This window comes from Rhinolophus ferrumequinum, chromosome 16, assembly GCF_004115265.2.
Source record: "Rhinolophus ferrumequinum isolate MPI-CBG mRhiFer1 chromosome 16, mRhiFer1_v1.p, whole genome shotgun sequence".
NCBI lineage: Eukaryota > Metazoa > Chordata > Mammalia > Chiroptera > Rhinolophidae > Rhinolophus > Rhinolophus ferrumequinum.
Window position 1 is genome coordinate 267,459 of NC_046299.1, and position 13,328 is coordinate 280,786.

Here is a 13,328-nt window from a genome sequence, read left to right on the forward strand (position 1 = left end):
CAGCTTGGATCTGTGCACTTACCTGCCAACCCAAGTTGCCAGTCACGGTGTTTGTTCTGCAGGTGGGGCCTGAGCAGAGGAAGCCACTGACTGTCAGTGGGGGGGGGCCTCCTGCACGGCCCCGAGGCCAGAAACCCTGTCCCTGTTCTGGGCTCAGGGCAGCAGACTTTCGCCCACACCTCCAGTCTTCGGGTGGTGATAGGTGGGGGTGGTGTCCAGCAGCGCCTGTGGGAGGGGGGTTGCTCGGGATGAGTTGGGTGTGTTCTGTGTGCTACCTGGGGGTTCCTGCATTATAGCAGGGGCTCTGGGTCCATGTTGGTCCTGGCTGCTAATGGGGTCCTGGTCGATGAGCTGCAAATGGGTCTGGTCAGCTCTCTGGAGCCGCCTGTTCACAGCAGCTTGTTTTTGCCTGTACAGGACACACTGCCTTTGAACTTTTGCTGTCAAGCGACTTGGTCACAGGACTAAGGAACAGAAGTAAAACTGCCAGGGGTGTTTTGGGTTCGCATGGCACTTTTTTGATACCAAGCCATGCACTGGCTCGGACAGGAGCCCTCACGGGGCAGGATCAGCCCTCCCCAGGACCCCCACCGTGGACCCAGGCCCAGCTGCTGCACCCACACTACTGGGTGCAGCCAGGGTTTGGGGTGCTGCCTGTCACCGCAGAATCCCTGCCTTTTGTTTCTTTTTATGCCATTTACTTTGGGGGAAATCATGTTCACTGAACTTTGACCTCTGGTCTGGAACCACCTGTGGTGTCCACCACACCCTCTCACCTTCGGCCATCCCTGGGGCGGGGGATGTCAGGAACGTGACTCAGGCCCCACAGGCCGCGCAGGGCAAGCCCACTTGGTTCCACCATAGGACGCCTGGCTCCCCAGGTGGAGAAGGCTGATGTCAGGCCATGGAGGGCAGAAAGCAGGGAGAGGTACCGGAGGGGAATTGCAGACCGTGGGCCCTGGGAGGTGCCCCTCTGCACACGGTAGGGTCTGTGGCCAGTTCCCTGCCACACAACCCCCAGGCCTAAGGAGCCTGGTGGAGCGCCCCCCACAGGGCTGGTCCTGTGCTGCAGGAGCTTTCTGTTCCCCAGGAAATCGCACCCCACCCTCCACAGCATTTCACAAGTCACTTCCCCTCCAAGGCACGCCTGGCCAGCCACCTCCCCACTGCGGGCCCAGCCTCGTCTTCTCACCTGCGCAGAGGGGAGGGCTGAAATATAGGGAGGGGTTCAAGTTAGGCCGTTCGCTTCCCTCTCTGTTCATTCGGCCCACATGTATGAAGCTTTGCCATGTGTTGGACAGCGCACACGATCCAGGAGATCCCTGGGCACCAGAAGTAGCCACAGGAACACGGAGGAGCGACCCGACGGGGGGGAAGGGGGGGAAGGGGGGAGGGATGCAAGGGAAGGGCGGGGCGCGCACCCCCAGGTGTCCCAGGCCCCGCCCCTCCCCGCGTCCCGGGCCAATTGGCGGTGTGCATATGGGGGGTGGCTGGTGGCCTGGGCGGGGCGCCAGGACTAGACGGAGCGCACAGAGCCGTGTTCCCACACTGCGCCTTGGGACCCAGACTCCCGTATCCTCCACCGAATCCCCAGACTGCGAATCCCCGACCCACATCCGCGCCCCCGGACTCCAGGTTCTCGGATCGCTGTCCGTGCCCCCAAACTCCGAACCCCAGATTCTCATCGCGCTCCCGGACCCCAGACGACCGGATCCCCGACCGCGCCCCCAGACTCGGAACTGTGGCCCCCATCCGCTCCTGGCAATGCGCCGTCTCAGGCTCTGGCTGCTGGGCGCGCTGTGGCTGCAGGGTGAGTGCTGGGCGTGGGGCTCTGGCCGAGACCAGCCCGGGGACAGCTGGTCAGCTGGCCTGCATCCGCGCTGTGCTCTGGGCTGGTCCCTGGAGGTCACTCAGCGTGGAGGCCCCCCGCTTTGGACAGACTGACCTTCAAAAGGGAGCTGAGTGAAAACCGTGCCTGGGGCGTTCCCTTGACTCCTACTTGAAATGGGCTGGGACAGCAGGGCTCCCCACCCCTCCCCAGGCAGGCAGGGAAGGGAGGGCTGACGAGCTGGGGCCTGGAGTTGAGGGCTAGTAGTCTAGCCACAGGGGGGTCCCACCTCCCTCCTGAGGAGGACCGAACTCCACTCTGCCCTCCCCCACCTCTGGTGGGTCCCTGTTGTCTTGGAACCAAGGGTGCTTTGAGATCCCAGATGAGTGCACCACCGGCCGCCCAGGCAGTTCCCCAGTTAGATGCAGTTCTGTGATTAGTTGAGATGGAAAGTGCTGGCCAGTCAACCCCTTCCCCAGCGCCCCGCCTCAGGGCATGTGTGGTCCGGGGTCCCAGGAGGGGAAGGGACCATCTGGGAGCAGGTTGTGGGCTCCTGGAAGGGCTGGCTTGGGGCAGAGTCTGCTGGCCCCACACGGGGCGAGTGTCCTGTGGTCCTAATGCCAGATCTCAGAATCTGGTCCCCACACCGTCCTACCAGGGCCCCCCCAGGGCATGAGGGGGGGTGCCCTGCATACTTGCTGATCCCCTCCCTCCTGCAGTGGTCACCTCCAGTGCCCCCCTGCCCCACGTGGAGCAGTACGAGGTGGTGTGGCCCCAGCGCCTGCCAGGACCCCGTACCCGCCGAGCCCTGCCCTCTCACTTGGTAAGTCTGGTCTGGAAGCTGGCTTTGGGGGCCCCAATCTGGCCCCTCAGAGCTGGTTTGTTAAAGGATTGTACCTCCTCTGTGTCCAGCCAGTTGTGAAGAGCCATCGTTGGGGCTGAGGCCCAGGTGGGCTTCTGGGCTTCCGAGTAGATCAGGGGGTTTCTCTGCTCCTGGAGGGCTTCCTCCTTTCCTCCTCTCTTCCCACCTCCTCCCTCCCTCCTCTGCCCCCTCACCTTCCTGCCTCCTGCCCCGCCCTGTGGGCAGGGCCACCGGCTATCCTGCCCTCTGAGGGCCTGGCCTCCGCTGAGGGTGGGCTCCTCCCTGTCTCCGTTCCTGGAGCCCTGCGGGTACCGGCCACTCCCTAGTCTCACTCAAATTCCTCCCTTGACTAGAGAGCGAGATGGCTCACCGGGAGCCTGTTGCGTTTCGTGTTTGCTGTGACACACCTTTCTTGGGATTTAGGGCCTGGGCTGGGATTCCCCACAGCTGCCTGGGGGCAGTTCTGGAACCCACGTGGGTGCATGTGTGCCTATGTGTTGGGGAAGAGCCCTGCTGGGCCCTCACCTCACCCTGCTGTTAAGGTGCTTACTATCCCCGGGGTCAGCAGGGCAGGGAGGGGCAGGGCCTCAGGGGGGAGGGCACCTGGCACTGGAGTGGCTGCCCCACACCCACTCCTTTGCTGCCTGTTGGGTTATGTGCCCTCTCCTTGCTTTCTGGGGAAGGAATGTCATCATCGTCCCTGTGTGGACAGATGGGGAAACTGAGGCCTGCCCAGGACCCTTTAGTACATCCCGGCATCCTTCACTAGCCTGATGCTGAGCAAACCCCAGGTCCTCTGAGAGCCTTTCAGGCTGGGGTTCCCTGGCCTTGGGCTGCACCCCTGCCCAGCCGAGCTCCCCTTCACCTCCAGGTTTGAGGTGGGTGTGGCCTGGGCCAGAGCCCCTCACCCTGGACCCCTCCGTTTTCCTGGCTCAGGGCCTGTACCCAGAGAGTGTGAGTTATGTCCTGGAGGCCCAAGGGCACACCTTCACCCTGCACCTGCGAAAGAACAGGTAAGCAGGGGCCTGGGCCCGCCCCCAGCACACTGTGTCCTGGGCATCCAGCTCTCTGGCCCAACCTCTTCTCCATGCCAGACACGGCCTCTGGGGGTGGGGGAGGCAGGCGGGGCCCAGGGTGCAACAGTGGTTCAAAATTTTCCAGGGACCTGGTGGGCTCGGGCTACACAGAGACCTACACGGCCGCTAATGGCTCTCAGGTGACAGAGCAGCTGCAGAGTCAGGTAGGGACCTGGATGGCCCTCCCCAGGGTGGCTGGGCACCAGGAGTGGGCCTGCAGAGCTGTCATGCCATCTCCCACAGGACCACTGCTTCTACCAGGGCCATGTGGCAGGCCACCCGCAGTCTACCGCCAGCCTCAGCACCTGTGACGGCCTCAGGTGGGTGCTACAGATCCGGGAAGGGCACCCCTCACCTTCCAGAGAAGTGAACGGAGGCTGAGAAGAAAGGGCCACACCTGGGGACCCCTTTCTGCACCTGGGTGTCTGGGCTCCTCTTAGAAGTGACAGGTTCCTGGACCTGCGAGGCGCCCACTGGGCAGGGGGCACTGTCCCCCGCACATCCCACTGCAGAGCGAGCCGCATACCTTCCCGTGCTTCCTCCCCACGGGGAAGGGCGGGGAGGGTGCACTGATTCCGAGCCACCTGCTCCCGTCTACCCTCAGGGGCTTCTTCCGGGCGGGCGCGGCCATCCGCCTGATTGAGCCCCTGGACGGAGGCAGTGAGCGGGGGCAGCACGCGCTCTACGAGGCACAGCACCTGCGGCAGAAGGCGTGGACCTGCGGGGTCAGCAACACCAGCCTGGAGAGCATCCTGGGCCCCCGGACCTCAGCAGCCTTCAGGCCCCGGGTGAGGGGTCCCCACCCAGCTTCATCCCTGCCCCCCAGACTCCCCATGTATTCAGGGCCAGTGGGTCTGGCTCTGCCCAGCAGCTGCTGAGACAGCTTCTTATTCTGTACTGGTGCCTCCTGGACAGGCCCCCCCAACACTGAGCTGCCGGGCCGGGCGCCAGCTCTTGGGCCCTGAAAGAGGGTCAGTGTGTGGAGACTGGGCCGAGGCTAGGAGGTCTGTGGCTGGGGGCACCAACTAGCTTCTTATCGCTGCGTTACAGAACTTGCCGCTGTCCCAGGAGACCCGCTACGTGGAGCTGTATGTGGTCACCGACAGCAGATTGGTGCGGAGATCGGCGGAGGCGTGGCCGAGGGGCTGGGGCGGGGCCGAGGGGTGGGGCGGGGCCGCGGGCGGGGCCAAGGCCCGGGCCTCCCAGAGGCTGCAGGCTGAGCGTCCGCTGTCCTCCAGTTCCAGCAGCTGCGGAGCAGAGAGGCAGTGCGCAAGCGGGTGCTGGAGGTGGTGAACCACGTGGACAAGGTGGGGGCCGCTCCCACCCTGGGGGGCCCCTACGGGCTGCCAGGACCCTTGGCTCACAGGTCCCTTCCAGACCAGGCATCACCCAGTTGGATATAGAAACCCTGATTGAGGAGGTGGGGTGGGGGCACATGGAGAGGGGGTGTCAGCAGGTGAGGAGGGAGCTGGGACTCCCCCAAGGGTGTGTCCGCTCTGGGATGGGCTCCTGCCCTCACTGTCCGGAGCCAGACCAGCGAGATCTCTGTCTTCTCGCAGCTTTATCAGGAACTCAAGTTCCGCGTGGTCCTAGTGGGCCTGGACATCTGGAACCGGGAGGACAAGATCCACATCAGCTCCGAGGCCAGTGTCACACTGCACAACTTACTGGCCTGGCGGGCGCAGCACCTGGTGGGACGACACCCTCACGATAACGTGCAGCTCATCACGTGAGTGGCGGCCGGCACACAGCATGGCCATCACTAGGGAGGGCTGCGTGGGGTCGAGGCGGCTTCCGGGGTGCCACCTGCAGACACTGCTCTTGTTTCCAGCGGGGTTGACTTCACCGGGAATACCGTGGGACTCGCCGGGATATCCACCATGTGCTCCGGAGACTCGGGGGCTGTGAACCAGGTACGGGGGCATCGGCCTGCTTTGCCGCACTGGCTGGAGGTGCGGCCAGGGGAGAGCCAGACTTGGAGCTGAGCTGGACGCGTGAGGGGGTGACCACGGGACTCCAGTCCACCTGCTGGTCCCCAGGCTGTCCCCATGAACACCCGAATGGCTGCTTCCTTGGGAGGATGCTTTGATGCTTTTGTGTTTTAAGAAATGGTGCTGCAGGAAGGCCTTGCCTGGGGAGGTGAGGGCCGAGGGCAGCAGGAGGGCGGCACTGGCCACACAGCCTCTCCCTGCAGGACCACAGCCCCAACCCCGTTGGCGTGGCATGTACCATGGCCCACGAGATGGGCCACAACCTGGGCATGGACCATGACGACAAAGACGTCCAGGGCTGCTACTGCCCCATGTCTCGTGATAGCGGTGGCTGCATCATGGCGGCCACATTTGGGTGAGGCTTATCCCAGTTCAGCCTGACTGAGGGCCACCAGCAGAGCAGGGTGTCCTGCGGGACAAGGGGCCTGCACACCCGCCCTCCTCCTTATAGGCACACCCCCCCGCCCCAGCTCTGTATTCCCCAGGAGGTTCAGTCATTGCAGCCGGGCCAACCTTGAGACGTTTGTGGAAAAGCCCTATATAACCTGCCTGGCGAATGCCCCAGACCTCGACCGCCTGGTGGGCGGCCCCGTGTGTGGAAATGGCTTTGTGGAGCGCGGGGAGCAGTGTGACTGCGGCCAGCCCCAGGTACAGGGCCCGGCACCTGCCGCCACCCTCGGTCTTTTAACAACATAGGGGTGCCGCGGGTCTCTGTCCTGCAGGTTAGGACGTCCATTCCTGACCCTGCATACCCTGCATACCCACCTGTCCTCTGACACCTGCAACGAGCCATAGGGGACCTGAGGGAGGGAGCAACAAAGGCCTGCTCGTGGGAAGGCCCCAGCCCAAGCGAGGGCTGGTCGTGGAGGGTGTGGGGCCCCGGGGTCGGCTCTGGAGCCTGGTGCTGGCCCAGCATGCAGCCCCCTGGGACCCTCCCCATTGCCCCCTGCTCCCAGGACTGTCAGAACCACTGCTGCAACGCTACCACCTGCCGGCTGGTGGAGGGGGCCGAGTGTGCCCATGGCACCTGTTGTCATGAATGCAGGGTGAGCACGGGGCCCCCAGGCACCCCTCAGGCCTCCAACCCTCCTGTGCCCCACAGTCGGTGGGAAGGGGCCCCGGGAGGACCGGTGACAAAGCAGCAGCTGTGGGTCTGCCTGGGCGCCTGCTGTTCCCTTGGTGAGCTTCACTGTGCTGGGCCAGGTGAAGCCGGCTGGCACGCTGTGCCGTGCCGCCAAGAGTGTGTGTGACCTGGAGGACTACTGTGATGGCCGGCAGCCCGCGTGCCCAGAGGACGCCTTCCAGGAGAATGGCACACCTTGCCTGGGGGGCTACTGCTACAACGGCGCCTGCCCTACGCTGGCCCAGAGATGTCAGGATTTGTGGGGACCAGGTAAGGTGGGCATGAGCCTGGCAGGAGACCCACAGGCCTGCAGGGTGGTTTCGGGTCCCAAGCCAGACGACTGACTGCTCCTGGCCCACAGGCACACGGGCTGCTGTGGAGACATGCTATAGCTACAGCCTCTCATCAGACTGCAAGGGCCAGGTGCCCCTTGGCTCCCGCAGGTGAGCATCCGTCCATGGCCCGACTGCCCTGGCTCCAGGGCACAAGGTGTCCCTATAGGCAGGGCTGCCCAAGAGAGTCCTCTGCGCAGAGGAGTTGGGGGCTCAGGCATCTCTCCGGGGGCCCATCCTGCTTTCCAGGACTCCCAGGCCTGAATGTGTTGCCCACTGCGGCTGGGGTTGTGGACGTCCCGTTGTAGACCCCACAGCCTGTCCAAGTGTCCTGGGACTTGTCTCCTGGCCACTCCCTGGGTCCCCCCTGAGCACGGTCAGTGTGCAAGGAACAGGAAACCTGGTTGAGCTGGCACCACAGCAAGTCCCTCTGTCCACAGAGTCAACAGGTGTGGTGTCCTGTTCTGCGAGGGCGGGCAGAAGCCCCCAGAGCAACGCTCCTGCACCCTGACCTCCTTCTCAGCTACTTGCCAGGCTCTTGTCCTGAGTGGCGGTCCTGGGTACGAGCCAGTGCCCGAAGGCACCAGGTGCGGCGAGAAGAGGGTGAGTGACCACAGCATCTGCCGTGCATGCATGTCGGCCAGTTGCAGCTCTTGGGCTCCTGAGGGCCGTGGTCAGACACGAGCCTGGACCTGCCCCTGAGGCAGTCAGTCTGCTGGACCCCCAGGTCCCGGATGAGCGTCCCACATGGTGAGCAGGGCAGTGCGGGTGGACCCCTGTGTTCTCAGCAGAAACTCAGAGGTGCAGGGGCAGGCGCCAGGAAAGCCCGCTCTCAGCGCACGTGATCCAGGGACCTCTCCATTCTGCAAGTCCCCACAGGGGACAGCTGAGGCCGGTTCTTTGTGGCCCTGGTGGCAGTGGTGGGCTGGGTGGCCACCGCCTGCCCCCTTGAAGCTCACCCTGCACGTTTTGGGTCGGCTTCGGCTGATACACAAGAGGGGGCAGCGGTGCAGGCAGCTGCCTAAAGAGACCCCCCTGCCCGCCAGGTTTGCTGGAAAGGACTCTGCGAGGACTTCCAAGTTTACAGAGACGTGAACTGCTCCTCCAGGTGCAACGGGCATGGGGTACGTGGCCTTGGGATGATGGAGACTTGTGGGACAAGCTCCAGGGGACAGGGCAGCGGCCTGTGCCCCGGGGACGCACCCCGCATGTGACCTGCGACCCAGGTGTGCTGCGGCTGCCCTGAGCTGGGCTGCGCTCAGCTCTTAGTGGCGTGTCAGTGACTAGGGACCATTAGGTCACTGAGAGCTTGAAACAAAGGGGCTGGAGCAGCCCTCCTGAGCCCTGTTTCGGGGACAAGGTGTGTGCTCCCAGGACAGACCACCACGGAGCTTAGAAAGCCCTTGTGTTCGGTCAGCACCCTCCTTTGGGCCCCAGGTGAGGGTCTGCTGCTGTCTGTGTGACGGAGCCCTGCACACCTGGCTTGGGGATGAGTCCAACCTGTCCCGGTCAGGGGGTCACAGCAGAACCCCTCACAGGCCTGAGGCTGGGCCTGGTAACTGCTGTGCAGGTGACACCTGGTTGTTACCCAGGTGTGCAACCACAAGAGGCAGTGCCACTGCCAACCGGGCTGGGCCCCACCCTACTGCACAGAGCTGGTGGCTGACATACGTACAGGTAGGGCCCGCGAGCCCCCAAACCATCGGGGTGTTGTTAAAGATTCAGGCTTGGAGTCCCTGGGCATCCTGACCCTACAGGTCTAGGGCAGGGCCCACGATTCCATGTCCCCACCTCAGCCCCACATGAGAAGGGAGGTCCTGTCCTGGGGGGAGGGGCATGGGAGGTGTCGGGTCCCCAGCCCCTCCTGGGCCACCCACCCCCAAATGTGTGTGGCTGTGCACAGCACTACAGCCTCTGGGGCCTGGCCAGGCCACGCCTCAGTCACTGTGGGCCTGAGGCCATCATCACCGAAAGCCTGGACCACTGGTGTGACGTCCTGGGTCTCTGTGCCAAGCGTCCTCAGGCAGGCCCTTGGCTGCAAGGAAGGGCGCAGGGGTCGCAGGAAGGCACCAGTGCCAGGTGCCAGGTCCCAGGCAGTGTCTGTCGCCCGCGGGCCCTCCCAACCCCTGCTGCCCGTTGACGCCTGGCCTCGTGTGCCCCACAGCATCCGAGAGCCTCCCGATGGGCGTGCTGGTGCCTGTGTTGCTCTTGGGGGTGCTGGTGCTCGCCGTGGCAGGCGTGGTCATCTACCGCAAGGCCAGGAGGCCCCCCTGGTGGAGGTGAGGGTGCACTAGGTGCAAGACGTGTGCAGCAGGCACGGCCGCCCTCGCACTGCTGGGAAACGGCCGCTGTCACTCCAGGAGAAAGGGAGCCCCCAGTTCATGTAGCATGTCCGGGGGCCTTTGCTGCAGGCACTCAGCCTCTCACTGAGGTGGGATAGGTGACAATTTGGTGACAGGTTGGTGACGTGGTGGCCCAGAGAGAGGTCAGCACTGGGATGACATGGGCTCGGGGAAGCTGCCCCACCTGGCCTGATCACCAGCCACCTGCCCTCAGTGGTGACCTTGACCCCTGTGCCAGCTGCAGCACGACACACTTGCCCTGCGGCCTCAGACCTCCCGCCTGGACAGCTGGATCCCAGAGCCGATGGGGCCTGGGACACATGAGGCCATCTCTCCTGTTTTGCCTGTTTATGATTGATGAGCCATGTGGGGGGTGGCGAGGCATTGCAGCTGAGGGGTCCCCTGGCATGCCCAGCAGCCCCCAAGTCCCTGGGTCAGACCCTGAGGCCAGGATGCCCGGAACTGCCTTACTTTCTCCGCAGGAACGTGGTCCCCAAGGCCGCCATGGGACGCTCCAACCCCCTGTTCCATGAGGGGAACAGTGTGCCAGCTACGGGCAGGACTCCAGCATACACCGTGGGCCCCCCAGAGCCGGTCCCTACCATGCATGCCATCCACCCCAGCCAGCCCCCCAGGTCCACAGCTGCCGCAGTGACCCCTAAACGGCCACCCCCTGCTGTAAGCACCAGCCGGTTCCCCAGGTCTCGGGGCCGCCACTGTGATCACGCTGCATAGAGGCGGGAACGGGTCAGGCTGCAGGTCTGAGCACCTGTGGGAACAGGTGATAGAATTGGAGTTTCCACTTGAATCTGAGTCTTGGGGCCTCACAGGGTCTTTCTGAGGATGGTTTGAGGCCCAGACACCCACCACTGCAGCCCCACACGCTTAGGGAAGGGAAGGTGGGGGTCACATTTGGGCTTAGGGCCCTGCCAGGTGGTGGGACAGAGTCCCCATGCACACACGTGGGAGGGCAGGAACCTCGGGTCCTGAGTTGGGGGGCAGCTCCTGGAGGTAGCCACCAGGTGAGGTCCAGGCTCACGGCCCCGTTTCCTGCAGCCTCCGGTCGCCATGTCCAGCCCACCCTTCCCGGTTCCTATGTACACCCAGCAGGCACCAGCCCAGGTGAGCAGCAGTGGGGGCTGTAGCCAGGTGGTGTCGGTGGTGAAAACCGGGTCCCGGGAGGCGGAGCCCAGGGGCTGGATTTGGAGGGCTAGGGAGCCCAGGGTGCACTTTCCAAAGGCTGATCACCCAGGCCAGTGAGGACATTAGCTGATCCCAGGGCCCAGGGTCCTGACTGCACTTTCTCCTTCCAGCTCCGACCTGCTCCTCCCACCAAGCCCCTCCCAGAGCTGAAGCCCAGGCAGGTGAGAGCACATGGCCACTCGGCCACTCAGAACACTCCCCTGGCTGTGTCTGTGCCCTTCCTCCCCCTCCGTCCAGACCACCAGCCTCCCCCACAACCCAAACCCCACAGAAGGGTGGGGGGCTCACCTGCAGGCCTGCCCCCTTTGGGCTTACCCTGGAGTTCCTTTGCGGGTCACAAGGTCTGGCCCTGGCAGCACTGCTGCAGGGCCTGCCGACTGGCCACCTCGGCCCTTGACAAACACTGGCCCCCGCAGGCAGTTGCCTCAGCTGCTTCTGGCAAACGGGGGACAGCAGGAAGGGCCAGGCTTTCTCAACAAGCTGGGGTCCCTCCTGCGACAGGCTCCACCCACCTGATGTCAACCTGTGTGTCACCAGTGTTGTTGACTCGTGCCAACCCCTCCCTGTAGAGTCCTGGTTTCCCTTTGTACTCGTGTCTGAGAGATGGGACCCCTGCCACTCCTTAAACAGTCACCCACATGGGTTTTCCTGCAACAAACATTTACTGCGGTGCTCTTTTAACAGACGTTCTCTATTTCTTTTTAACTTTTTATTTCGAACTAATTTTAGACCTACAGAAAAGCTGTAAAACTGGTCATAGGGGGGTCTGACCAGCCAGATGGGGGAGGGTGGGCGGGCAGAGAGCTTTCTGCCCCAGGAAGTGGTGGCAGGCTGGCCAAGGCTGCAGGGGAATCATGCTGGAGGCCCGCGGCTGCTCACAAGGGTCCTTCTGGGGTGTCGAAAACGACACCTACCAGGCCCCAGCCAGGCATCCTGGGCCAGGGCCGAGCATGGCTGGTCGAGGCCGGGACAGCCTCCACCTCTATCCTGGCTTCTCCCTGAGAAAGCGGAAATGAAAACAATGGCAAATTCCCATAGTGACTTCTTGGCTTTTGAACTTCCAAGACCCACATTCTGGCAATTGAAGAGCTTTCCATGGGCTAGGTTGGGATGGTGTGGGGGCATTGGGTTGAGGGTGACGGGTGCCTAGGGTAGCACTTCTCATTAGAGATCTCAGCAGAAAATCCTGCAGGCTGGTCAGAGCACAGCAGAGCACTTATGAAGATGGTTGGGGACGATTAGGTGGTACCCCTGTCACTGTGTCTGCCTCCTCCCAGGTGGTCAAGCCAAGCTCTGCGCCTCCAATACCACCGGTTAAGCCCAAGGCTGGAATGGCCAACCCTGGACCCACTCAGGTGAGCCCCTTACCCAGGGCTGTGTCCACCTGCAAGGGTGGTGGAGTGATCTCTTTCCCCAGCAGGCCGGCTGGGCCACTGCCCTGAGAGGGCTGCGTTCTCGCAGGAAGGAGAAATGTCAGCTGCAGGTTAGTTTTATCATCTGGTTGATACTCTGGCAGAGGGCTTTTCAATGACTGCCCCTTCCACTGGCTGTTAGGTTGTCTTCACCTACTCATGTAAGTACGAAAGTCTGCGTTTGCGTTTATATGGGTGTTAGCTGTGGGTATTGTGGCCGTCACAACTGCCATTCACTGTGTGCACAGGGCCATCGTATTGTGGGACAAAGGAAAAATCTACATTTTACAAAATGTAGAAGGAACACTCAGCTGTGTTCCTCTTTGCAGCTGCTGCCAACATCAGTTTGTTTTTCCTCCTCCAAGGGAGCTGCTGGCCCAAAGGTTGCGCTGAAACCCCCCATGCAGAGGACGTGATGGGCCACTCACAGCGCCCTGGGGCACTGGCACACCTGCCTGGAAGTTGCCTGTCGTTCAGGTTGAAAGAGCCACGTGAGCCTCGCGCCAGCCAACACACACCTCTGCCCAGGCCCTTGGTGCCCCCTGACGGGCTGGGTCCACTGTGAGACGTCCTAGCTGAAGAGCCAGCTTCTCGCAGCCAAGGTCGCACTCAGCATGGCAGGGTCACAGCCCGGCCTCCGGGCTCAGGGCTCCTGGGCTGGACCCTCTGTCGCTGTGCTGAGCCCTCACCCACATTGACCACACTTAGCTCAGTGTGTCTGCAGTCGCCAGGCTGCGGGTGCGTGCTCAGCTCCTTGTGGCATGTGTGTGCGTGTGTCCCGACGGCCGCTGGCCGCCCTCACCATGTTGAGGCCAGGATCTCACTCCACCAGCTCGCAGGCCTGCCGCACTCCTGGCTGCTGCACGCCCCGTCCAGGCAGGACGGCCCTGTGTGTGCCCCGCCCCCAGCGTCAGCTTGGCACAGGGCTGCAGCCGGTGGATTGCATCTATATCCAGACGGCAAGCCCCTCAATTTTCGGAGCCTGTTTCCCTGCGATTTAAGAAAGCAAGCTTGTTTTTACTATTAAATTATTGATCAAGTTCTGACTGACTGGATGAATTGAAAATGGCGCATGCTAAGTGATGTGGAATTCACCTTAATGATTTAAGGGTCCAAAGCTTCTTAAAATCTATACTGTACATGGACGTCAACTTTTAAC

At 62.9% G+C, this 13,328-nt stretch overlaps 1 protein-coding gene across 1 annotated transcript; it reads left to right on the top strand.

Moving 5' to 3' along the window:
* Positions 1–1,440: 1,440 nt before the first annotated feature.
* On the top strand, positions 1,441–13,212 carry ADAM8 (ADAM metallopeptidase domain 8). The gene is made up of 24 exons (XM_033129680.1): positions 1,441–1,810; positions 2,548–2,651; positions 3,627–3,703; positions 3,852–3,930; positions 4,010–4,086; positions 4,371–4,554; positions 4,817–4,879; positions 5,005–5,073; positions 5,326–5,495; positions 5,598–5,679; positions 5,961–6,112; positions 6,228–6,405; positions 6,714–6,803; positions 6,961–7,150; positions 7,242–7,323; positions 7,653–7,815; positions 8,259–8,336; positions 8,805–8,889; positions 9,377–9,491; positions 10,037–10,232; positions 10,611–10,676; positions 10,868–10,918; positions 12,035–12,112; positions 12,535–13,212. The coding sequence occupies exons 1-24, from the start codon at positions 1,480–1,482 to the stop codon at positions 12,583–12,585; spliced, it is 2,811 nt and encodes a 936-aa protein (XP_032985571.1). The 5' UTR covers positions 1,441–1,479; the 3' UTR covers positions 12,586–13,212.
* Positions 13,213–13,328: the final 116 nt, after the last annotated feature.

Excerpts from the sequence above, each read along its gene's own strand:
- ADAM8 (XM_033129680.1), top strand. The coding sequence starts at position 1,480 with ATGGGGGGTGGCTGGTGGCCTGGGCGGGGCGCCAGGACTAGACGGAGC. Across the intron at positions 5,496-5,597 it reads GATAACGTGCAGCTCATCAC|CGGGGTTGACTTCACCGGGA; the intron begins GTGAGTGGCGGC and ends TCTTGTTTCCAG. Across the intron at positions 8,337-8,804 it reads CCAGGTGCAACGGGCATGGG|GTGTGCAACCACAAGAGGCA; the intron begins GTACGTGGCCTT and ends GTTGTTACCCAG.